Genomic DNA, 26,566 nt, shown 5'->3' with positions numbered 1-26,566 from the left:
GCCCCTGCCCCAGTGAGCTTACAATATAAGGTCCCTATCCCATTTCCCATCAGTCCCTGCCCCAGTGAGCTTACAATCTAAGGTCCCTGTCACATTCCCATCAGTCCCTGTCCCATGAGCTTACAATCTAAGGTCCCTGTCACATTCCCATCAGTCCCAGCCCCAGTGAGCTTACAATCTAAGGTCCCTATCCCATTCCCATCAGCCCCTGCCCCAGTGAGCTTACAATCTAAGGTCCCTATCACATTCCCATCAGCCCCTGCCCCAATGAGCTTACAATCTAAGGTCCCTATCACATTCCCATCAGTCCCTGCCCCAGTGAGCTTACAATCTAAGGTCTCTATAACATAATGTAATGCTTACTTTTTAAACCTGTTGGTTATTATGCCTAACAAAGCTATATTTCTCCTGATTTTTCCATGCAAGATTAACGACCGATGTCCAACCAGGGGCCAATAGGTAGGAATCAAGCAAAACCTCACTGTGTATGTGATTGGCTGTTCCCATCTTTGTGCTGTCATTATAAACCCATCACTGCACCTATAGACTCGGCATGTCCACCAAAGGGGTGCCTGTCCCCTTCAGCTGTTCCTGTACTACAACTCCCATCATCCATTGTCTGCCCTTAACCACTGATTTGTAATTGGACAGAATTATGGTATTTGGAAATGTAATTGCAGTCTCTGTTTGTCCCTTTTTGTTCTCTGCTCTGGTGTGTCTGACTCCTGAAACAATGTAGCAGAAGGGACAGCGCCATGATATTTATGGAATACTTTTTATCTCTAAATGACACTGTTACACAGCAAATAATTCCCTCTGCCATTTAACCTTTTATTCTTGAACCAACAAATGTATTTGTAGCTGTAATATTGGTGTGTAGGCGCCATCTCAGTGCCTTGTGCCTGAGTCTGAGCTTTCAGCCAGCACTACACATTAGAACTGCTTTCAGATAACCTATTGTTTCTCCTACTCCCATGTAACTGGAGGAGTCCCAAGCCGGACTTGGATTTCTTACTATTGAGTGCTATTCTGATACGTACTGGGAGCTGCTATCTTGCTCCCTTCCCATTGTTCTGCTGATCGGCTGCTGGGGGTGGGAGGGGGGGCATATCACTCCAACTTGCAGCGCAGCAGTAAAGTGTGCCTGAGTCTGAGCTTTCAGCCAGTGCTACACATTAGAACTGCTTTCAGCTAACCTATTGTTTCTCCTACTCCCATGTAACTGGAGGAGTCCCAAGCCGGACTTGGATTTCTTACTATTGAGTGCTATTCTGATACGTACTGGGAGCTGCTATCTTGCTCCCTTCCCATTGTTCTGCTGATCGGCTGCTGGGGGTGAGGGGGGGGGGGATATCACTCCAACTTGCAGCGCAGCAGTAAAGTGTGCCTGAGTCTGAGCTTTCAGCCAGCGCTACACATTAGAACTGCTTTCAGCTAACCTATTGTTTCTCCTACTCCCATGTAACTGGAGGAGTCCCAAGCCGGACTTGGATTTCTTACTATTGAGTGCTATTCTGATACCTACTGGGAGCTGCTATCTTGCTCCCTTCCCATTGTTCTGCTGATCGGCTGCTGGGAGGAGGGGGATATCACTCTAACTTGCAGCGCAGCAGTAAAGTGTGACTGAAGTTTACTTTTTTATTACTTATCTTTCTATTCAGCCCCTCTGTTATTCAAATATCAGTCACACTCTCAAATTATTCCCTAGTAACCAAGATAAACTGGACCCTAGCAACCAGATAACTGCCAAAATTCCAAGCTGGAGAGCTGCTGAACATAAAGCTAAATCATTTAGAAACCAACAAATAATAAAAAATGAAGACCAATTGCAAATTGTCTCAGAATAGCCTTCCGCTACATTGTTTTAAGAGTCAGGGACAGAAAGTTATAGACAAAATCTGCATTTAATAGCAATTACCTTTATACAAACGCATTCATCACACATTTAAGGGTTGATACAATAAATTGAATTCAGTGTTTCCTTATTTGACTTTCCCCATTCTGTTCCTACCCCCAGTGCTACACAAGCAGCCCCGAGAAGTCTGCCTTTGCCTCCTGGAACTGGGAAGAATCGCCGCGAGGTAGGATGTTGAATATTTACATTTTAGACATAGTTGACTCCTGAAAGCCTTGTCTGAAACAACATTCTTGGAGCAGTCGAGCAGTGACAGGGGCGGCCAGGGAACATCTTGAGGGCAGATGTGAAAACAAAAATTTAGATCAATTCTGAGACCCATTCAGAAGCTCCTCTGCCCCCTTGTTAGTCAGTGTCACAGTCACAGTAAATGGGCATTCTGCATATGGCAACTGTAATTTGTTTCTTTCAACCCCACCTTGCACATTCTGACCATAACAATGCCATTTTATTGATGCCCTGGGGTATTGTGAACTCCTCGGGTAGAGTTGGAAGGGTTACTGCCTGCCCTGCTCTCATTTCCCTACAGAAATAGGGGTTGGTAGCACTAGGTAGGTACCTAATATATAGGGGCAGAGACAGGGGAAAGTGTTGGAAGGGTTACTGCCTGCCCTGCTCTCATTTCCCTACAGAAATAGGGGTTGGTAGCACTAGGTAGGTACCTAATATATAGGGGCAGAGACAGGGGAAAGTGTTGGAAGGGTTACTGCCTGCCCTGCTCTCATTTCCCTACAGAAATAGGGGTTGGTAGCACTAGGTAGGTACCTAATATATAGGGACAGAGACAGGGGAAAGTGTTGGAAGGGTTACTGCCTGCCCTGCTCTCATTTCCCTACAGAAATAGGGGTTGGTAGCACTAGGTAGGTACCTAATATATAGGGGCAGAGACAGGGGAAAGTGTTGGAAGTGTTACTGCCTGCCCTGCTCTCATTTCCCTACAGAAATAGGGGTTGGTAGCACTAGGTAGGTACCTAATATATAGGGGCAGAGACAGGGGAAAGTGTTGGAAGGGTTACTGCCTGCCCTGCTCTCATTTCCCTACAGAAATAGGGGTTGGTAGCACTAGGTAGGTACCTAATATATAGGGACAGAGACAGGGGAAAGTGTTGGAAGGGTTACTGCCTGCCCTGCTCTCATTTCCCTACAGAAATAGGGGTTGGTAGCACTTGGCAGGTACCTGTTAGACATGTTCAGACTCATTCTCTTTTCACCTAGTGCTAAGTGCAAGTTATATTTTATTATTATTATTATATATAATATAGGAGAGGCCTAATTTTGTGTGGCACCCCTGGCAGTTACACATTATGGCTTATGTGTTTCACCCCCTGTCTCCCTACTGCGCTCCCTGATTTACTGACTGCATGTAGAACAATGGCTCCCACCCCTTCCCTGTATCATTCTCATTGCTCTGCAGGAGTCTCTGGCAGCAGATTGTAAATTCTGTTTTGTAAAACACACTTCGAAATGAAAATGTATAAATCAAGCGACTCGGTATATTTAATAGCAGGGACTTGGCTCGCCGGAGTTTCTCTCAAACGAAATTCCTTCATTTAATTGCTTTCGCAGCTTAAACGTTTATACCCAGTGGAAGAATTGAGAGCAAATTTATAATTCGATGTAGAATTTTATATTGACTTTATACTCCTGGCAGGGGTTAAAATTCAGGTGCTCAGAACGGGTTCTACCGGGGAGTGGGAAGAATGTACGAAATGGGGCCCAAAGCGGTAGAGCTTGATGGATGGCGCCGTTGGATTTCTCTGTGTTCTAGGACATTTTAATTCAAGTCTAATACTCCGAGCCGGCCGCCTATAAACCAGCATTAGAGCTGCAAATGAAGGAATTGGCTTCCTGGCTGTTTCCTACCGAACATATTTTCTTGATATAATCTACAAATGAACATCTAAAGTACAGCTGCACGCTTTGTAATAATGGGACCCAAGGGTACACGGGAGAAAAACATACTGAGTGCTGAAAATGAAGGATATTTTATCATCAGGAGCCCCCCTAAACTAGTCTCATTCCCCCTACAGAAACAGGGATTGGTAGGAGAGACAAAGGGGGATCAGATAGGATCTGTGCCACTGTGACAGAATGCTCTGTTATACAGATAGCTAGAATCTCAGCCATAAAGCAGGGCAGGACTGCTGCTTACAATGGGGGGGATCAGATAGGATCTGTGCCACTGTGACAGAATGCTCTGTTATACAGATAGCTAGAATCTCAGCCATAAAGCAGGGCAGGACTGCTGCTTACAATGGGGGGATCAGATAGGATCTGTGCCACTGTGACAGAATGCTCTGTTATACAGATAGCTAGAATCTCAGCCATAAAGCAGGGCAGGACTGCTGCTTACAATGGGGGGGATCAGATAGGATCTGTGCCACTGTGACAGAATGCTCTGTTATACAGATAGCTAGAATCTCAGCCATAAAGCAGGGCAGGACTGCTGCTTACAATGGGGGGGATCAGATAGGATCTGTGCCACTGTGACAGAATGCTCTGTTATACAGATAGCTAGAATCTCAGCCATAAAGCAGGGCAGGACTGCTGCTTTCAATGGGGGGGGGGATCAGATAGGGTCTGTGCCACTGTGACAGAATGCTCTGTTATACAGATAGCTAGAATCTCAGCCATAAAGCAGGGCAGGACTGCTGCTTACAATGGGGGGATCAGATAGGATCTGTGCCACTGTGACAGAATGCTCTGTTATACAGATAGCTAGAATCTCAGCCATAAAGCAGGGCAGGACTGCTGCTTACAATGGGGGGATCAGATAGGATCTGTGTCACTGTGACAGAATGCTCTGTTATACAGATAGCTAGAATCTCAGCCATAAAGCAAGGCAGGACTGCTGCTTACAATGGGGGGATCAGATAGGATCTGTGTCACTGTGACAGAATGCTCTGTTATACAGATAGCTAGAATCTCAGCCATAAAGCAAGGCAGGACTGCTGCTTACAATGGGGGGATCAGATAGGATCTGTGCCACTGTGACAGAATGCTCTGTTATACAGATAGCTAGAATCTCAGCCATAAAGCAGGGCAGGAGTGCAGGGAAAAGAAAGGGACAGACCCTGCTTTCAATAGCAATGATTTTTACACATAACTATAAAACTAACAAATTGAGAAATCACTTAGAATGACATTTTCTTTCTTTAGGCAAAACTGTATCTTTGGGTTTATATCCCCTTTAATGCCTTTCCCAGGCTCGCATGTTTTTTTTCCCACGAGGCCCTGCTGCGAATGTTTCATCATGGGGTGAGACCTGAGAGGGGCCTTGGAATTCTCACTCACAAGCTATTATGTGGCAGAGTTGATGATATTGTGAGAGGCAGCAGGTTACTTTATGGCAGCGGCTGAGTGCAGGTGTAGGGCCCCGGGGCCCCTGGGGGAGACTCTGTGAGTTACAGGCTGTCAGTATTGCCAGGCAGACGGATTTTAAGCCTGAGCTCCAATATCCCACCGAGCAAACGTCAACTATGTACGGCCTACTCTTACTCCTACTCTGATGGCAGCATCATTATCTGTTTAAAGGGGAACTAAACCCATCAACTCCACCCATCAACTGTCATATTGCTGATGAAAGCCGAGTCTGTCTGTCCCCTGGTTCTGACCTTCGAAACAATGTAGCAAAAGTCAGTTCTCTTCCAGCTGGCTTCTTTTGAATTGTTTCAGGAGTCAGAACCAGTAGTGCAGAGAATATAAACAACCAGACAGAGCTACAATCAGACTCCACCCATCAACTGTATTATTGCTGATGAAAGCTGAGTCTGTCCGTTTCTGACTTTTGAAACAATGTAGAAAAAGTAAATTCTCCTCCAGGACTGTTAATCAGCTGGCTTCTTTTGATTTGTTTCAGGAGTCAGAACCAGCAGTGCAGAGAATATAAACAACCAGAGAGAGCTACAATCAGACTCCAATCATCATTGCTGATGAAAGCTGAGTCTGTCCCCTGGTTCTGACTATTGAAACAATGTAGAAAAAGTAAATTCTCCTCCAGGACTGTTAATCAGCTGGCTTCTTTTGATTTGTTTCAGGAGTCAGAACCAGCAGTGCAGAGAATATAAACAACCAGACAGATCTACAATCAGACTCCACCCATCAACTGTATTATTGCTGATGAAAGCCGAGTCTGTCTGTCCCCTGTTTCTGACTATTGAAACAATGTAGCAAAAGTCAGGTCTCTTCTAGGACTGTTAATCAGCTGGCTTCTTTTGAATTGTTTCAGGAGTCAGAACCAGCAGTGCAGAGAATGTAAACAACCAGGCAACAATAAAAATAAAGGGCAACTTAAATTTTTTTTTTATATAAATAATAGAGCTCCATGGTTGCAGGGTCGGACTGGGCCAGCGGGACACCAGGAAAAAACCCATTGGGCCCCGGCCCTTGTGGGCTCCGCCGGGCCAGAACCTATCCCTCCTGGGCATTTCGGGCCTGCAGACCTTCCCTCCCCCGGTGGGGGTACCTTGTGGGGGTGCGGGGGCCCTTCACTCCCCCAGTCCGACCCTGCATGGCTGGAAACAGTTTCCATGGCAACCAAGGGCATCCTGCAAAAAAAACCATCATTATAGAGTCTAGCCATTTTGCTTGGCACTCTAAATACAGGTATAGGATCCCTTATCCAGAAACCCAATATCCAGAAAGCTCAGAATTACGGAAAGCCTGTCTCCCATAGACCCTATTTTAATAAAATATATTATTTATTTTTTTTAAAAAGATTTTTTTAAAAGATTTTTAAAATTGATTTCCTTTTTTTCTGTAAAAATACAACAGTGCTTTGTATTTGATCCCAACTAAGATATAATTACCCCTTATTGGGGCAGAACAGCCCTATTGGGTTTATTTAATGGTTAAATGATTCCCTTTTCTCTGTAATAATAAAACAGTACCTGTACTTGATCCCAACTAAGATATAATTACCCCTTATTGGGGGCAGAACAGCCCTATTGGGTTTATTTAATGGTTAAATGATTCCCTTTTCTCTGTAATAATAAAACAGTACCTGTACTTGATCCCAACTAAGATATAATTACCCCTTATTGGGGGCAGAACAGCCCTATTGGGTTTATTTCATGGTTAAATGATTCCCTTTTCTCTGTAATAATAAAACAGTACCTGTACTTGATCCCAACTAAGATATAATTACCCCTTATTGGGGGCAGAACAGCCCTATTGGGTTTATTTAATGGTTAAATGATTCCCTTTTCTCTGTAATAATAAAACAGTACCTGTACTTGATCCCAACTAAGATATAATTACCCCTTATTGGGGGCAGAACAGCCCTATTGGGTTTATTTCATGGTTAAATGATTCCCTTTTCTCTGTAATAATAAAACAGTACCTGTACTTGATCCTAACTAAGATATAAATAATCCTTACTGGATCTAAGATAATCCTATTGGGTTTAATTAATGTTTTATTGATTTCTTAGTAGACTTAAAGTATGGAGATCCAAATATCCGGAATACCCTTGGTCCCCGAGCATTCTGGATAACAGGTCCTATACCTGTACTAATATTTACACTTTGTGCCATGAGAACTACATTTCCCAGCATCCTCTGCCAGTGGGGATAGGCAGTGATCGTTCCCCAGGTTGGGTTAATTGAACATTATTCCTAGATTTCTATGATGACACTTCTTGGCACGTGTAGATGTAAGCGAGCCGGTGCGAGCGGCGGGATTCTCACACCACCAGAGCCAACGGGGTATTTAGGAAAAGCAATAAAGTCATCAAATTCCCCAAGTCACATCATAAAAGCATCACCAGCGTATCGACACCTTCGGCCTGATATATGTTTCCTCTGTCACGGCCAAATGTGGTACCTTCATAATGAAATAAAGGTGGTCACCAACTAAAGGGGAAGTAAAAAAAAAAATACATAATATCAGCTGCCTGTATACCAAGGAATGCATGAGGATGATTAAAGGGTTCCTTCCCCCCCCCCCTTTTTATTTGTCACATGAAAATATTAGTATATATATATATATACACACGTATTATACTTATTTATCCAATATTGCCCTCAAGCATCTATGATGGTGGTAGTGGCTCATCTTGCAGTTTCAGTCTTACTCCATTATTCTTAGGCTGGCTGACTACAATCTCCTTTCTTTGTTAAACACTATGGCACCTCCTACCCATATGTATAAATACAAATATACAGAGAAGGAATGTTCTGGGCACACAATAAGCTGTACCCCCATACTGTACTGTCTAAGGGAAACACTATGGCACCTCCTACCCATATGTATAAATACAAATATACAGAGAAAGAATGTTCTGGGCACACAATAAGCTGTACCCCCATACTGTACTGTCTAAGGGAAACACTATGGCACCCCCTACCCATATGTATAAATACAAATATACAGAGAAGGAATGTTCTGGGCACACAATAAGCTGTACCCCCATACTGTACTGTCTAAGGGAAACACTATGGCACCCCCTACCCATATGTATAAATACAAATATACAGAGAAGGAATGTTCTGGGCACACAATAAGCTGTACCCCCATACTGTACTGTCTAAGGGAAACACTATGGCACCTCCTACCCATATGTATAAATACAAATATACAGAGAAGGAATGTTCTGGGCACACAATAAGCTGTACCCCCATACTGTACTGTCTAAGGGAAACACTATGGCACCTCCTACCCATATGTATAAATACAAATATACAGAGAAGGAATGTTCTGGGCACACAATAAGCTGTACCCCCATACTGTACTGTCTAAGGGAAACACTATGGCACCCCCTACCCATATGTATAAATACAAATATACAGAGAAGGAATGTTCTGGGCACACAATAAGCTGTACCCCCATACTGTACTGTCTAAGGGAAACACTATGGCACCTCCTACCCATATGTATAAATACAAATATACAGAGAAGGAATGTTCTGGGCACACAATAAGCTGTACCCCCATACTGTACTGTCTAAGGGAAACACTATGGCACCTCCTACCCATATGTATAAATACAAATATACAGAGAAGGAATGTTCTGGGCACACAATAAGCTGTACCCCCATACTGTACTGTCTAAGGGAAACACTATGGCACCTCCTACCCATATGTATAAATACAAATATACAGAGAAGGAATGTTCTGGGCACACCTGCTCAAGCGTATAACTATACAAAGAATAAAAAGAAGATTATACTGAATTATTACCAGACCAAATTTTGGTTGCTCACTAACTGTGATTTATATCTTGCTTTTCGGCAGGTTTGGGGTGGAACCCCCAGGATTAATTAAACTGGAAAAGGAGATTGAACAAGAAGAGATTTTATCCACCCCCACGCCGTCTCCATCTCCCTCCCCAACAAAGTCACCGGGGAAGAAAAGTACAGGGAAACTGCTAGACGATGCGGTAAGTCCAGTTGCCACTTGACCACCAATGTTGGAAGGGGGTACTAGGGGTGTTTAAGCTCATATACTTGCCCCCCACCATTACAGCTTCAATAGCCATGCCAGTTGGGTGGCCTCCAATAGCCAATGTATTGTTGTATATTATATATTCACATATATATTCAGATTAGGATTGGGTCTGCATGCATTAGGGGTGTGGCCAGATTATTATGCCCCTGATCCACCAAGTTACACCCCTGACCTACCCACTTACTACCCCTTGAATTATTTCAAATGGGGGTCACTGACCCCGGCAGCCAAAAACCTATTGCTCTGTGAGGCTCCAGTTTTATTGTTATTATTACATTTTATATCTTATTTTTCTTGTCAGGTCCTCTCCTATTCATACACCAGTCTCTCATTCAAACCACTGCCTGGTTGCTAAGGTAACTTGGACCCTAGCAACCAGATAGCTGCTAAAACTATGCAGGATTGCAGTATTTCCAGAAAACATGACATTGCGACTTTGTATCTTTCCAGGTTCAGCACATTTCCGAAGACCCCCCGTGCAAGTGCCCCAATAAATTTTGCGTGGAACGACTTTCCCAAGGAAGATACAAAGTTGGCGAAAAGATCCTTTTCATTAGGGTACAGTACCTCATCTTTCCCCATTTTCTAGAGAGGGTGCGGCTGCGCTTCAATGGGACAAACCACTGGGAAGAAAGGCCTCCCCTTTATTATCTGTAATTGGGATACAATGTATAATTATTTGTCTCTTGCTTTGTTTCCCCTTGATTCTGCGTAGTTATTACTTGTGCCGATTGCACTATCCATACTCCTTCCCACCATAGCCCTCCTCTTGGGTTATCTTTACACCCTGTGTTTCAGTGGGGAGCCTGGCATCCCTGTGGCACAATTCCATGATTACAAATGGAATCTGGAAATTGAGGCATTTCAACCCAAACACACGGCTAGGTATCAGCAGTTTTGGTCAGGGGCGTTCCTGCATTGGGTCAGCTGCCCCCGGGAACCCTCATTGGTTTGGCATTGAGTGGGGGAGTCAAATTCCTGACCGGGCAGTCCAGGGTCTCCAATAAAGTGCAGACTCTAACCCGGGGAATTTGCCCATCCACTCCCTTCTGATCTATATATATATTTTTAGGGTCAAACTGGGCCGCCGGGACACCGGGAAAAAAACTCGTTAGGGAGGCTCAGCCAGGGCCCCTGCGGGGGGTTAGGGAGGCTCAGCGGGGGCCCCTGTGGGGGGTTAGGAAGGCTCAGCGGGGGCCCCTGTGTGGGGGGGTTAGGGGGTGCGGGGGACGCGGCCGGCAGGGGCACCTGCAGGGTCCCTGGGGTGGCAGCCGCGGTGGGCCCTGCACCCCCCAGTCCGACCCTTGGGTCAGCTACCCACGGGAACCCTCATCGGTTTGGCATTGAGTGGGGGAGCCAAATTCCTGACCAGACAGTCCAGGGGTACGTTGCCTGGGTCCTGAATAAAGTGCAGAATCTAACCTGGGGAATTTGCCCACCCACTCTCTTCTGATCTATATATGTATTTTCAGGAGATTAATCACATGGAAAAGTAGTATAGGCAGGCACTTCGATTCCCAGAAAAAAAATGTATCAAAAAGCAGCCATGTTATCAGTAAAAAAAGTATATAAAGTTTATTTAATCCATATATAAGAACAAAGAAGCCTTACGCGTTTCGTACCAAGAGGGTACTTAATCATAGGCTCAATATGTATTTTCAGGGTCAAACTGGGCCATCGGGACACTGGGAAAAAACCCAATGGGCCCCTGTGGGGGGTTAGGGAGGCTCAGCGGGGTTCCCTGTGGGGGGGGGGGGTTAGGGGGTGCGGGGGACGTGGCCGGTGGGGGCACCTGCACCCAGTTTTAACCTGGACACCCCCTCCCAAAACTGGGCCGTCCTGGTCAGAACCAGACAGGTGGCAACCCTAATACCCTAATGTCACCCGTGGCCCAGAGTGAAGTCACTTCCAGGTTACACGGTTCTTGGGTTGGGATAAAAGTCGGGTAGCGGGTCTGGGTCAGGGGCAAAGAGGGTCTGTGTCTGGGTCGGGCACAGGACTGCCTAACTGGGCCCTCATAGAGGTGGCTATTTGCCAACTTACCAACCTTTCCGGCTCTTTAACTACAGGGAGACCGGGGCTGCTGCCTCAGACGGAACCCCAGGGCCCGTGCCCCCCGTTACGTGTTCCTCCCAGCATAAACAGGTTCCGCTCCATGAAAGTCCAGGACATATTTACAAGGCTGGGGAGACACAGAATGGGCCCTCACTGCGCTACTATAAACAGCCCCTATTTGCTTAGCGATTCCATGTGTTGGTAAAAGCGATGGCACCGGCGGCACACAAAGTGGGCATTATTGGGGCACGGCGTAGTTATTAATGTGTGCAATGCTGCGTGACGCTCGGCGGTGTTTGGGGATAAATTTATGAGTTTATTCTGAGCCTGACAGGGCAGGGGGGGCGGGGGGGGGATCTATATTTTGCTTAAAAGGAATTTTACGCCACAGGGTCTGTTCAGGAATAATGGGGGTTCTAATCATACAGAGCTTTTTTGTTTTGTTTGGATTTCTCTTCTGTTTTAAAGTGTCGTCACAGCCTTCTGGGAGTTAATTAGTCTCTGGGTTATTAACCCTATTAACAACCGCGCTACATGCGTGCAAACACTCCGACACACACGCACATGTGTTACACCCATCGACGCAGGCTATTATGGGATGCGTGGCATAGCTCCAGAGTTCCCCTGCGTCAATGGGCACACTGCATGCACTTTGCCCTGTACACATGTATATAACAATGTAAAAGCGGTTTGATTTGGCACACTTGGGAGTTTGTAGGCCTGTACAGAGAGATACCATAAAACTATGGCACATAGGGATTCCCCTGTACTAAGCACAATTCAGCAGGAACAGCCCCCTAAGTTTGCCCATAGCCTGTACAGAGAGATACCATAAAACTATGGCACATAGGGATTCCCCTGTACTAAGCACAATTCAGCAGGAACAGCCCCCTAAGTTTGCCCATAGTCTGTACAGAGAGATACCATAAAACTATGGCACATAGGGATTCCCCTGTACTAAGCACAATTCAGCAGGAACAGCCCCCTAAGTTTGCTCATAGCCTGTACAGAGAGATACCATAAAACTATGGCACATAGGGATTCCCCTGTACTAAGCACAATTCAGCAGGAACAGCCCCCTAAGTTTGCCCATAGCCTGTACAGAGAGATACCATAAAACTATGGCACATTGGGATTCCCCTGTACTAAGCACATTTCAGCAGGAACAGCCCCCTAAGTTTGCCCATAGCCTGTACAGAGAGATACCATAAAACTATGGCACATAGGGATTCCCCTGTACTAAGCACAATTCAGCAGGAACAGCCCCCTAAGTTTGCTCATAGCCTGTACAGAGAGATACCATAAAACTATGGCACATAGGGATTCCCCTGTACTAAGCACAATTCAGCAGGAACAGCCCCCTAAGTTTGCCCATAGCCTGTACAGAGAGATACCATAAAACTATGGCACATAGGGATTCCCCTGTACTAAGCACAATTCAGCAGGAACAGCCCCGTAAGTTTGCCCATAGCCTGTACAGAGAGATACCATAAAACTATGGCACATAGGGATTCCCCTGTACTAAGCACAATTCAGCAGGAACAGCCCCCTAAGTTTGCTCATAGCCTGTACAGAGAGATACCATAAAACTATGGCACATAGGGATTCCCCTGTACTAAGCACAATTCAGCAGGAACAGCCCCCTAAGTTTGCCCATAGCCTGTACAGAGAGATACCATAAAACTATGGCACATACGGATTCCCCTGTACTAAGCACAATTCAGCAGGAACAGCCCCGTAAGTTTGCCCATAGCCTGTACAGAGAGATACCATAAAACTATGGCACATAGGGATTCCCCTGTACTAAGCACAATTCAGCAGGAACAGCCCCCTAAGTTTGCTCATAGTTTCAAAGTACTTGTGATAGCAAATGAGAGTTTTAGGCTATTCTTATCTCCCTAAAGGAGTTGGTTAAACAGAAACCAACAAGTCAACTCCCATAGATAAATCAACACCGGCGTAAAAATACAATTATATTATATACCCCATCCCATCTCTGCAGTTTAATATTAGACTCCTGGCCCAAAGGGATAATTACTGAGTATTAGTTCCCCTTTAGGTGTATTTATCAAGTCTAACAACGCCGCTCGGAATAACAGTTTCTCATTAGCGGCAGAAATAGCGAGATGTTTTATTTCGTTTAATTATAACGAATTGAAATTCTGCTCGTTACAGATTTTTTAGAAAATCCTCCGTAAAAAAAAAAAAAAAATATATATATATATATAAAATCTGTATTCGGCAAGCCGCGGGTATTGATCCTCGCCACAGCGCCGGCCAACCCCGGTACAGGCAGGTCCGGTTGCCATGGTAACAGGGGCCCGGAATATTCCTTCTGGGACTCGCTAGGAAGAGAGGTATTAGTCACGAGCGCTGCTTTTCAGTTCAGCCGCCACGAGGTATATTGATGTCTGTTTAGTACATTAGCACATTATAAACTGCAGCCCAGTCTGCACCGACTCCCTTCCCCTCGTATTTAACAACAAATGGAGGCTTTCTTTCCTTTTTATTATTAAATAAGTGAAATGTAGATTTCTTACTGCAGCTCAGATTGTGTATAATATAATCCCTGCGCTGATCTGGAAATAGCATAGAGCACAAACTGGAAAAGTTATTGCCTATTTCTCACACCAGACCTGTCGCTGTAGCCTTAATGTAAGCAGCAGTCCTGCCCTGCTTTATGGCTGAGATTCTAGCTATCTGTATAACAGAGCATTCTGTCACAGTGGCACAGATCCTATCTGATCCCCCCATTGTAAGCAGCAGTCCTGCCCTGCTTTATGGCTGAGATTCTAGCTATCTGTATAACAGAGCATTCTGTCACAGTGGCACAGATCCTATCTGATCCCCCCATTGTAAGCAGCAGTCCTGCCCTGCTTTATGGCTGAGATTCTAGCTATCTGTATAACAGAGCATTCTGTCACAGTGGCACAGATCCTATCTGATCCCCCCATTGTAAGCAGCAGTCCTGCCCTGCTTTATGGCTGAGATTCTAGCTATCTGTATAACAGAGCATTCTGTCACAGTGGCACAGATCCTATCTGATCCCCCCATTGTAAGCAGCAGTCCTGCCCTGCTTTATGGCTGAGATTCTAGCTATCTGTATAACAGAGCATTCTGTCACAGTGGCACAGATCCTATCTGATCCCCCCCATTGTAAGCAGCAGTCCTGCCCTGCTTTATGGCTGAGATTCTAGCTATCTGTATAACAGAGCATTCTGTCACAGTGGCACAGATCCTATCTGATCCCCCCCCCATTGTAAGCAGCAGTCCTGCCCTGCTTTATGGCTGAGATTCTAGCTATCTGTATAACAGAGCAGTCCTGCCCTGCTTTATGGCTGAGATATAGGCCAGTTGGGGGGGATTTGGGCCCTGGGTACCCCTGGAACTATAGCGGGGTGACTGTTACCCCAATGTTTCTATATATCTGTAACCTTGTTATGGGCTAAGGGGGCCCAGCCTGAAGGCCAGTTAGGGGGGGATTTGGGGTGAGTGCTTATTTGTGCCCTGGGTACCCCTGGAACTATAGCAGGGTGACTGTTACCCCAATGTTTTTATATATCTGTAACCTTGTTATGGGCTAAGGGGGCCCAGCCTGAAGGCCAGTTAGGGGGGATTTGGGGTGAGTGCTTATTTGTGCCCTGGGTACCCCTGGAACTATAGCGGGGTGACTGTTACCCCAATGTTTCTATATATCTGTAACCTTGTTATGGGCTAAGGGGGCCCAGCCTGAAGGCCAGTTAGGGGGGGATTTGGGGCGAGTGCTTATTTGTGCCTGTATATAAGGAGCAGAGTATAAGAGCAGTCTCACTGTATATTGGGTTACACTATTTATTAGCTCACATGCACTTTGACAGCTACAATGAACTGTGTAACAGAAAGTGCTGAGGCCTCGGGCCCAGATAATCCCCCCCATACACAGGATTCTGGGCTCCGTCCCTTACTAAGGCTTCCAGGTTCCATGCAGGGATAGCCATTGCCGAGAAGCCGGCGGTACCGCAGCTGCCAGCCCCCGTATAATACAGAGAGTGCGTATATTTACGAGGGGTAAATGGCTCAGGGAGCCCCCCAGCAGAGACAAAAAGACATGTTTTGTTCTCCGCAGAACCCCCAGCGTCGACTCACCGTGATATTTAGTGGTTTCCTAAATTTGGCCGAATTTCCCGTATGTCTCATTTTAGTGCCAGAAAGCATGTTTCACGTTAACGTTTCTATATATCTGACTCGGCAGAGAACCTGCAGGAACAAAGCGGAGCAACTCCCTGTAACTGGAAGTGCAATCACCCCAGCTGGGGGTTCAGTGGTATATACAGCAATGCACATTTGGATATTAACCCCTAATTGGTACGGGTGGGAAAATTAATGAACCTTATATTTTTGCTTTATTAAACACACACGGTGCTTTCAACCTGTTCATATCATTCTAGACTATGGGCAGAAGTCCAATATTAGGGGAAGCTTTAAAATATAGACTTTCTGTGCAAGTTAAATCATACATCACCTTTATTAATTTGGTTGCTACTCTCTGTACCTTTTTCCCATTTCTTTAATATATACAGGGACCCAGATCTGCACTCTGTATAATTATTTCAGCTCACACAGCACCAAAAAGTCTCTTGTATAACCTGCTGACACTCTAGTTGTCTTGGGAATGTGCTGACATTGTTGTATTTAATGGTTGTTTAACAACTTGTATCATCTATATATTTAATTTGCATCATTTACATTGGGGTGCAAAAATCTTATAGTAATAATTTACAGTCTGTGGGCGTCAGAATGTAGCTAGAACCAAACAAGAGTGTTAGACTGCTGATAGGCATAGAACAATGTTCTGTCTTCTGTTAGGTCTTCGGTCTTCCCAATGGCACATCATGGTTTTTTGGAGACTCGAAGCTCCTTGAATGAAACAATAGCCAGAAACCAAATCAAAAAGGCAGTGAGAAATGAGGGCTTGAAGGCCAGTTAGGGGGGGATTTGGGGTGAGTGCTTATTTGTGCCCTGGGTACCCCTGGAACTATAGCGGGGTGACTGTTACCCCAATGTTTCTATATATCTGTAACCTTGTTATGGGCTAAGGGGGCCCAGCCTGAAGGCCAGTTAGGGGGGGATTTGGGGTGAGTGCTTATTTGTGCCCTGGGTACCCCTGGAACTATAGCAGGGTGACTGTTACCCCAATGTTTCTATATATCTGTAACCTTGTTATGGGCTAAGGGGGCCCAGCCTGAAGGCCAGTTAGGGGGAGATTTGGGGTGAGTGCTTATTTGTGCCCTGGGTACCCCTGGAACTATAGCGGGGTGACTGTTACCCCAATGTTTCTATATATCTGTAACCTTGTTATGGGCTAAGGGGGCCCAGCCTGAAGGCCAGTTAGGGGGGGATTTGGGGTGAGTGCTTATTTGTGCCCTGGGTACCCCTGGAACTATAGCGGGGTGACTGTTACCCCAATGTTTCTATATATCTGTAACCTTGTTATGGGCTAAGGGGGCCCAGCCTGAAGGCCAGTTAGGGGGGGATTTGGGGTGAGTGCTTATTTGTGCCCTGGGTACCCCTGGAACTATAGCGGGGTGACTGTTACCCCAATGTTTCTATATATCTGTAACCTTGTTATGGGCTAAGGGGGCCCAGCCTGAAGGCCAGTTAGGGGGAGATTTGGGGTGAGTGCTTATTTGTGCCCTGGGTACCCCTGGAACTATAGCGGGGTGACTGTTACCCCAATGTTTCTATATATCTGTAACCTTGTTATGGGCTAAGGGGGCCCAGCCTGAAGGCCAGTTAGGGGGGGATTTGGGGTGAGTGCTTATTTGTGCCCTGGGTACCCCTGGAACTATAGCGGGGTGACTGTTACCCCAATGTTTCTATATATCTGTAACCTTGTTATGGGCTAAGGGGGCCCAGCCTGAAGGCCAGTTATGGGGGATTTGGGGTGAGTGCTTATTTGTGCCCTGGGTACCCCTGGAACTATAGCGGGGTGACTGTTACCCCAATGTTTCTATATATCTGTAACCTTGTTATGGGCTAAGGGGGCCCAGCCTGAAGGCCAGTTAGGGGGGGATTTGGGGTGAGTGCTTATTTGTGCCCTGGGTACCCCTGGAACTATAGCGGGGTGACTGTTACTCCAATGTTTCTATATATCTGTAACCTTGTTATGGGCTAAGGGGGCCCAGCCTGAAGGCCAGTTAGGGGGGGATTTGGGGTGAGTGCTTATTTGTGCCCTGGGTACCCCTGGAACTATAGCAGGGTGACTGTTACCCCAATGTTTCTATATATCTGTAACCTTGTTATGGGCTAAGGGGGCCCAGCCTGAAGGCCAGTTAGGGGGGGATTTGGGGTGAGTGCTTATTTGTGCCCTGGGTACCCCTGGAACTATAGCGGGGTTACTGTTACCCCAATGTTTCTATATATCTGTAACCTTGTTATGGGCTAAGGGGGCCCAGCCTGAAGGCCAGTTAGGGGGGGATTTGGGGTGAGTGCTTATTTGTGCCCTGGGTACCCCTGGAACTATAGCAGGGTGACTGTTACCCCAATGTTTCTATATATCTGTAACCTTGTTATGGGCTAAGGGGGCCCAGCCTGAAGGCCAGTTAGGGGGGGATTTGGGGTGAGTGCTTATTTATGCCCTGGGTACCCCTGGAACTATAGCAGGATGACCCCACCCTGCAGCTCTAGAACTCCCAATTACCCAGCGTAGGAATAATTCAGGCAATGCCCCCAATAATAAGGCCTGACCCCACCCAGTTACACCCATACATGATCTCCATCTGCCAAAACCTGACCTGTGATTTGGGACCATTTGGGTGGGGGGGGGGGGGGACGTGCCTTCACTGCAAGCAAATAAAATTCATATTTTGTTAATTTTCTAGAAATTAAATATATATACAAGAAAGTGAGAGTCAGGTTCCCGTGAATACCAAAAAGCTCATTTTTCCCCGTTACATACAGGCGATTAACGCTGCCAGGATTGTCATTAAAACTCTACGCAATGAAAGGGGAATCGGCTGCTGGGCAGCTCCTTATTAATCTTGGCAGAATAGAGAAATCATTTCAGGGGTGACATAATCATATTTCTAGTATAACAGTCGTTTTTACTCACTGAGGAAAAACATTAGCCCTCATTTCTGAAATATTTATAGGGGTTCCCTGGTGTCTTTAGCCCGGCTCTGGCAATCTGTGGGTTCTGTAAGGGGCTGCTGTAAGGTACAATGAAATAGTCCCTATTTATTGAGCTGCTGGGGGGGTGCCTCAGGGTACTTATAATGCCAGGGGCTATTTTAAATTCCAGTCCAGACCTGTATGCAGCAGTCCTGCCCTGCTTTATGGCTGAGATTCTAGCTATCTGTATAACAGAGCATTCTGTCACAGTGGCACAGATCCTATCTGATCCCCCCATTGTAAGCAGCAGTCCTGCCCTGCTTTATGGCTGAGATTCTAGCTATCTGTATAACAGAGCATTCTGTCACAGTGGCACAGATCCTATCTGATCCCCCCATTGTAAGCAGCAGTCCTGCCCTGCTTTATGGCTGAGATTCTAGCTATCTGTATAACAGAGCATTCTGTCACAGTGGCACAGATCCTATCTGATCCCCCCATTGTAAGCAGCAGTCCTGCCCTGCTTTATGGCTGAGATTCTAGCTATCTGTATAACAGAGCATTCTGTCACAGTGGCACAGATCCTATCCCCCCACCCCCATTGTAAGCAGCAGTCCTGCCCTGCTTTATGGCTGAGATTCTAGCTATCTGTATAACAGAGCATTCTGTCACAGTGGCACAGATCCTATCTGATCCCCCCATTGTAAGCAGCAGTCCTGCCCTGCTTTATGGCTATTGCCCCCTGTCCATAAACACTTGCCTGGAAAACAACCTATCTCTGGTGATTGTAGTTGGTTCAGTTCTGGCTCTGTAACAAAAGTTGGATATTTGGGAATCAAGCTGCGGCACCTTTGGAATAATTCGGTAGATTTTTGGCTACTATTTGAAATGTGTCTTTACCGCCACCTACAGGACGTTTCTGGAATACTCGGTGCTGCGCCATATACAGCGCAGGTCTTTATCTGAATGCGACAGTGTGAAATACATAAATCTGATAATGAACTCTGGGTTTTGCACTTAATTGATGTTACCAGTTCATCCCTTTCACAGGAAAACACACAAACCATTTAATGCAGTAGAAAATTAAATAAATACTAATTAGCTGTGTGGATTTTATGTCCAGTTGTAAAAGAATTAGTTGACATTGCTAGTTGTTTCTGTTTTGTGTGAGCTGTGGCAGAGCTTGCAATATACTGTCCCAGTCACACTCCCATCAGCCCCTGCCCCAGTGAGCTTACAATCTAAGGTCCCTATCCCATTCCCATCAGCCCCTGCCCCAGTGAGCTTACAATCTAAGGTCCCTATCCCATTCCCATCAGCCCCTGCCCCAGTGAGCTTGCAATATAATGTCCCAGTCACACTCCCATCAGCCCCTGCCCCAGTGAGCTTACAATCTAAGGTCCCTATCACATTCCCATCAGCCCCTGTCCCAGTGAGCTTACAATCTAAGGTCCCTATCACATTCCCATCAGCCCCTGCCCCAGTGAGCTTACAATCTAAGGTCCCTATCACATTCCCATCAGCCCCTGCCCCAGTGAGCTTACAATCTAAGGTCCCTATCCCATTCCCATCAGTCCCTGCCCCAGTGGAGCTTACAATCTAAGGTCCCTATCACATTCCCATCAGTCCCTGCCCCAGTGAGCTTACAATCTAAGGTCCCTATCACATTCCCATCAGTCCCTGCCCCAGTGAGCTTACAATCTAAGGTCCCTATCACATTCTCATCAGTCCCTGCCCCAGTGAGCTTACAATCTAAGGTCCCTATCCCATTCCCATCAGTCCCTGCCCCAGTGAGCTTACAATCTAAGTGCCCTATGACACATAGATTGTTGTCAAAACAATCCTATTGAGTTTATTTAATGTTTAAAAGATTTCTTAGTAGACTTACAGTATGGAGATCTAAATTATGGAAAAATCCCTTGTACAGGGAATCACCAGGACCCAGGCATTTTGAATTGCAGGTCCCATACCTGTACTATTAAAAGTGTTGTAAAATAGTAATCAGGAAGGCAAAGATAGAAAATGTCTCCCCTCAGTGTCTGTCTCCCCCCCCCCAGTGTCTGTCTCCCCCCAGTGTCTGTCTCTCCTCCCAGTGCCTATCTCCCCTCAGTATCTGTCTCCCCCCCCCAGTGCCTGTCTCCCCCCCGTGCCTGTCTCCCTCCCCAGTGTCTGTCTCTCCCCCCCAGTGCCTGTCTCCTCCCCAGTGTCTGTCTCTCCCCCCCAGTGCCTGTCTCCCTCCCCAGTGTCTGTCTCCCCCCCCCCAGTGCCTGTCTCCCTCCCAGTGTCTGTCTCTCCCCCCCAGTGTCTGTCTCCCTCCCCAGTGTCTGTCTCCCCCCCCCAGTGCCTGTCTCCCCCCCAGTGTCTGTCTCCCTCCCCAGTGTCTGTCTCCCCCCCCAGTGCCTGTCTCCCTCCCCAGTGTCTGTCTCCCCCCCCAGTGCCTGTCTCCCTCCCCAGTGTCTGTCTCCCCCCCAGTGTCTGTCTCCCCCTCCAGTGCCTGTCTCTCCCCCCAGTACCTGTCTCCCCTCCCCAGTGTCTGTCTCCCCCCCCCAGTTTCTGTCTCCCCCTCCAGTGCCTGTCTCCCCCTCCAGTGCCTGTCTCTCCCCCAGTGCCTGTCTCCCCTCCCCAGTGTCTGTCTCCCCCCAGTGCCTGTCTCCCTCCCCAGTGTCTGTCTCCCCCCCCCCCAGTGCCTGTCTCCCTCCCCAGTGTCTGTCTCCCCCCAGTGTCTGTCTCCCCCCCAGTGTCTGTCTCCCCCCCAGTGCCTGTCTCCCTCCCCAGTGTCTGTCTCCCCCCCCCCCAGTGCCTGTCTCCCTCCCCAGTGTCTGTCTCCCCCCCAGTGCCTGTCTCCCTCCCCAGTGTCTGTCTCCCCCCCCCCAGTGCCTGTCTCCCTCCCCAGTGTCTGTCTCCCCCCCAGTTTCTGTCTCCCCCTCCAGTGCCTGTCTCCCCCTCCAGTGCCTGTCTCTCCCCCCAGTGCCCGTCTCCCCTCCCCAGTGTCTGTCTCCCCCCCCAGTTTCTGTCTCCCCCTCCAGTGCCTGTCTCTCCCCCCAGTGCCTGTCTCCCCTCCCCAGTGTCTGTCTCCCCCCCAGTGCCTGTCTCCCCCTCCAGTGTCTGTCTTCCCCCCAGTGCCTGTCTCCCCCTCCAGTGTCTGTCTTCCCCCCAGTGCCTGTCTCCCCCTCCAGTGCCTGTCTCTCCACCCAGTGCCTATCTCCCCCCAATGTCTGTCTCCCCCCCCCCAGTGTCTGTCTCCCCCCCAGTGTCTGTCTCTCCTCCCAGTGTCTGTCTCTCCCCCAGTGCCTGTCTCCCACCCCAGTGTCTGTCTCCCCCCCAGTGTCTGTCTCCCCCCAGTGCCTGTCTCCCCCCCAGTGCCTGTCTCTCCCCCAGTGCCTGTCTCATCCCCAGTGCCTGTCTCCCCCCCCCGTGCCTGTCTCTCCCCAGTGCCTGTCTCCCCCCCAATGTCTGTCTCTCCTCCCAGTGTCTGTCTCTCCTCCCAGTGTCTGTCTCCCCCCCAGTGTCTGTCTCCCCCCAGTGTCTGTCTCACCCCCACGTGCCTGTTTCTCCCCCAGTGCCTGTCTCCCCCCAGTGTCTGTCTCCCCCCCCGTGCCTGTCTCTCCCCCAGTGCCTGTCTCCCCCCCAGTGTCTGTCTCCACCCCAGTGTCTGTCTCCCCCCCCAGTGTCTGTCTCCCCCCAGTGCCTATCTCCCCCCCGTGCCTGTCTCTCCCCAGTGCCTGTCTCCCCCCAATGTCTGTCTCTCCTCCCAGTGTCTGTCTCTCCCCCAGTGCCTGTCTCCCCCCCCAGTGTCTGTCTCCCCCAGTGTCTGTCTCTCCCCCCAGTGCCTGTCTCCCCCCCCAGTGCCTGTCCCCCCCAGTGCCTGTCTCCCCCCCCAGTGCCTGTCTCCTCCCCAGTGTCTGTCTCCCCCCCAGTGCCTGTCTCCCCCCCCAGTGCCTGTCTCCTCCCCAGTGTCTGTCTCCCCCCCAGTGCCTGTCTCCCCCCAGTGCCTGTCTCCCCCCAGTGCCTGTCTCTCCCCAGTGCCTGTCTCTCCCCCAGTGCCTGTCTCCCCCCCAGTGTCTGTCTCCCCCCCAGTGTCTGTCTCTCCCCCAGTGTCTGTCTCCCCCCCAGTGTCTGTCTCCCCCCCAGTGTCTGTCTCCCCCAGTGTCTGTCTCCCCCCAGTGTCTGTCTCCCCCCCAGTGTCTGTCTCCCCCCCAGTGTCTGTCTCCCCCAGTGTCTGTCTCTCCCCCCAGTGCCTGTCTCCCCCCCCAGTGCCTGTCCCCCCCAGTGCCTGTCTCCCCCCCCAGTGCCTGTCTCCTCCCCAGTGTCTGTCTCCCCCCAGTGTCTGTCTCCCCCCCAGTGTCTGTCTCCCCCTCAGTGCCTGTCTCCCCCCCAGTGCCTGTCTCTCCCCCAGTGCCTGTCTCTCCCCCAGTGCCTGTCTCCCCCCCAGTGTCTGTCTCTCCCCCCGTGCCTGTCTCCCCCCCAGTGTCTGTCTCTCCCCCCGTGCCTGTCTCCCCCCCAGTGTCTGTCTCTCCCCCAGTGTCTGTCTCCCCCCCATGCCTGTCTCTCCCCCCGTGCCTGTCTCTCCCCCAGTGCCTGTCTCCCCCCCAGTGTCTGTCTCTCCCCCAGTGTCTGTCTCCCCCCCATGCCTGTCTCTCCCCCCGTGCCTGTCTCTCCCCCCGTGCCTGTCTCCCCCCCAGTGTATGTCTCCCCCCAGTGCCTGTCTCTCCTCCCAGTGCCTGTCTCCCCCCCAGTGTCTGTCTCCCCCCAGTGCCTGTCTCTCCTCCCAGTGCCTGTCTCCCCCCCAGTGTCTGTCTCCCCCCAGTGCCTGTCTCCCCCCCAGTGCCTGTCTCCCCCCCAGTGCCTGTCTCCCCCCCAGTGTCTGTCTCCCCCCAGTGCCTGTCTCTCCCCCCGTGCCTGTCTCTCCCCCCGTGCCTGTCTCTCCCCCAGTGCCTGTCTCTCCCCCCGTGCCTGTCTCTCCCCCAGTGCCTGTCTCCCCCCCCCCCGTGCCTGTCTCTCCCCCCGTGCCTGTCTCTCCCCCGTGCCTGTCTCCCCCCCAGTGCATGTCTCCCCCCAGTGCCTGTCTCTCCTCCCATTGCCTGTCTCCCCCCCAGTGCATGTCTCCCCCCAGTGCCTGTCTCTCCTCCCATTGCCTGTCTCTCCCCCCAGTGCCTGTCTCTCCTCCCAGTGCCTGTCTCCCCCCCAGTGTCTGTCTCCCCCCAGTGCCTGTCTCTCCTCCCAGTGCCTGTCTCTCCCCCCAGTGCCTGTCTCTCCTCCCAGTGCCTGTCTCCCCCCCAGTGTCTGTCTCCCCCCAGTGCCTGTCTCTCCCCCCAGTGCCTGTCTCTCCTCCCAGTGCCTGTCTCCCCCCCAGTGTCTGTCTCCCCCCAGTGCCTGTCTCTCCTCCCAGTGCCTGTCTCCCCCCCAGTGTCTGTTACATAGTTACATAGTTACATAGGGTTGAAAAAAGACCAGTGTCCATCAAGTTCAACCCATCCAAGTAAACCCAGCACACCTAACCCACACCTACCAATCTATACACTCACATACATACACTATATATACAATCACTAGTACTAACTGTAGATATTAGTATCACAATAGCCTTGGATATTCTGATTGATCAAGAACTCATCCAGGCCCCTCTTATAGGCATTAACAGAATCTGCCATTACCCCATCACTAGGGCATTCCATAACCTCACTGCCCTCACCGTGAGGAACCCCCTACGCTGCTTCAAATGGAAACTCCTTTCCTCTAATCTAAAGGGGGGGCCTCTGGTGCGCTGATTGTTTTTATGGGAAAAAAGAACATCCCCCAACTGCCTATAATCCCCTCTAATGTACTTGTACAGAGTAATCATGTCCCCTCGCAAGCGCCTCTTTTCCAGAGAAAACAACCCCAACCTCGACAGTCTCACCTCATAGTTTAACCCTTCCATCCCCTTTACCAGTTTAGTTGCACGTCTCTGCACTCTCTCCAGCTCATTAATATCCTTCTTAAAGGAAAAATAAAGTCAAAGTCACTTGGGGGTGCCAAAATGTTAGGCACCCCCAAGTGACTTTGACCGCCTACCTTTTACCCCGGGCTGGTGCCCCTGTGAGGAAGGAACAGCACCAGCCCGGGGTAGCTGCCGGCGCTTCCTTTTCCTGATTCGCTGCGCGCGCATGCGCAGTAGAGTGAAAAGCCGAACTTTAAATGTTAAAGTCGGCTTTTCACTCTACTGCGCATGCGCCCACCGCTGGCACTCAGGAAAAGGAAGCGAGGAAGACGGAAGCGCTGCGCTCCAGGTGCCCCGGGCTGGTGCTGTTTTCTCCTAACAGGGGCACCAGCCCGGGGTACAAGGTAAGCGGTTAAAGTCACTTGGGGGTGCCTAACATTTTGGCACCCCCAAGTGACTTTGACTTTCGTTTCCCTTTAAGGACTGGAGCCCAAAACTGCCCCCCATACTCAAGGTGAGGCCTTACCAGGGACCTATAAAGGGGCAAAATTATGTTCTCATCCCTTGAGTCAATGCCCTTTTTATACAAGACAGCACTTTATTTGCTGTAGTAGCCACAGAATGACACTGCCTGGCATTAGACAACTTGTGATCTACAAAAACCCCCAGATCCTTCTCCATTAAGGATCCCCCCAACACACTCCCATTCAGTAGATAGTTTGCGTTTATATTATTTCTACCAAAGTGCAGAACTTTGCACTTATCAACATTGAACCTCATTTCCCAGTTTGCTGCCCAGTTATCTAATTTTGTCAAATCGCTCTGCAAAGCGGCACATCCTGCATGGAACTTATAGTTTTGCACAATTTTGTGTCATCAGCAGAAATAGAAACAATACTGTCTATGCCCACCTCCAGGTCATTAATAAACAAGTTAAAAAGCAAAGGCCCAAGGACTGACCCCTGCGGTACTCCACTAACCACACTGGCCCAATTAGAAAATGTTCCATTTACCACCACTCTTTGTACTCTATCCTTCAGCCAGTTCTCTATCCAATTACAAATATTATGTTCTAGGCCAATATTCCTTAATTTGATCATTAACCTTCTGTGAGGTACTGTATCAAACGCTTTAGCAAAGTCCAAGTAGATCCCATCAACTGCCATTCCAGCATCAAGGTTCCTGCTCACCTCCTCATAAAAGGCAACTAAATTAGTCTGGCAAGATCTGTTACGCATAAAACCATGCTGGCACAAACTAATAGTATTGTGAACTGCAATGTATTCAAGTACCCTATCCCTTATTACCCCTTCCAGAAGTTTTCCTACTACTGATGTCAGACTAACAGGCCTATAGTTTTCAGGCTCCCCCCAGTGCCTGTCTCTCCCCCCGTGCCTGTCTCTCCCCCAGTGCCTGTCTCTCCCCCAGTGTCTGTCTCCCCCCCAGTGCCTGTCTCCCACCCAGTGCCTGTCTCTCTTCCTAGTGCCTGTCTCCCCCCCAGTGCCTGTCTCCCCCCAGTGTCTGTCTCCCCCCCAGTGCCTGTCTCCCCCCCAGTGCCTGTCTCCCCCCAGTGCCTGTCTCCCACCCAGTGCCTGTCTCTCTTCCTAGTGCCTGTCTCCCCCCCAGTGCCTGTCTCCCCCCCAGTGTCTGTCTCCCCCCCAGTGCCTGTCTCCCCCCCAGTGTCTGTCTCCCCCCCAGTGCCTGTCTCTCCTCCCAGTGCCTGTCTCCCCCCCAGTGTCTGTCTCCCCCCATTGCCTGTCTCCCCTATATCATTATATGCAGATTTAATGAGTTCAGCCAATCACCTCCTTGACTTTTAATTAGATCCCGAGCAGCCTTTGCTAATTGGGTTTGTTCCTATCAATGTGATATAACAGATGAGGCATAAAATACCTTGATTGAACGGAGGAGGCAGATGAAATCACGTCTGGTACCTGAATATTAAAGCTAAAATGCACATTATTTATAATGAAGTGACAGTAAAAGCTGGGCAGGTATATACCCGGGTTGGGTTGGTCAGTTTGGCCAATGGCGACCGTGCTGCCCAGCCATGTACATATGTACGGCCAATAAATCTGCAGCGAAAAGGAGCTGCAACTCTATGTGTAGTGCCCCCTTCTGGTGGGTTCCAAGGGATACACTGTG

The 26,566-nt window shown here is 48.8% G+C and overlaps 1 protein-coding gene across 1 annotated transcript in view; it reads left to right on the top strand.

The window, feature by feature from the left end:
- The window catches only part of gas2 (growth arrest specific 2), a 78,286-nt gene that overhangs the window by 40,065 nt on the left and 11,655 nt on the right, over nucleotides 1–26,566 (top strand). The window contains exons 5-7 of the mRNA XM_018089894.2: nucleotides 2,018–2,081; nucleotides 9,148–9,292; nucleotides 9,811–9,918. Of these exons, the coding sequence (XP_017945383.1) occupies nucleotides 2,018–2,081; nucleotides 9,148–9,292; nucleotides 9,811–9,918 (317 nt within the window). The remainder of the gene's footprint in view (nucleotides 1–2,017; nucleotides 2,082–9,147; nucleotides 9,293–9,810; nucleotides 9,919–26,566) is intronic.

Source organism: Xenopus tropicalis, chromosome 4, assembly GCF_000004195.4.
Source record: "Xenopus tropicalis strain Nigerian chromosome 4, UCB_Xtro_10.0, whole genome shotgun sequence".
Classification (NCBI taxonomy): domain Eukaryota; kingdom Metazoa; phylum Chordata; class Amphibia; order Anura; family Pipidae; genus Xenopus; species Xenopus tropicalis.
The sequence above is the reverse complement of the archived record's forward strand: the minus strand, read 5'-3'. Positions and strand labels throughout refer to the sequence as shown.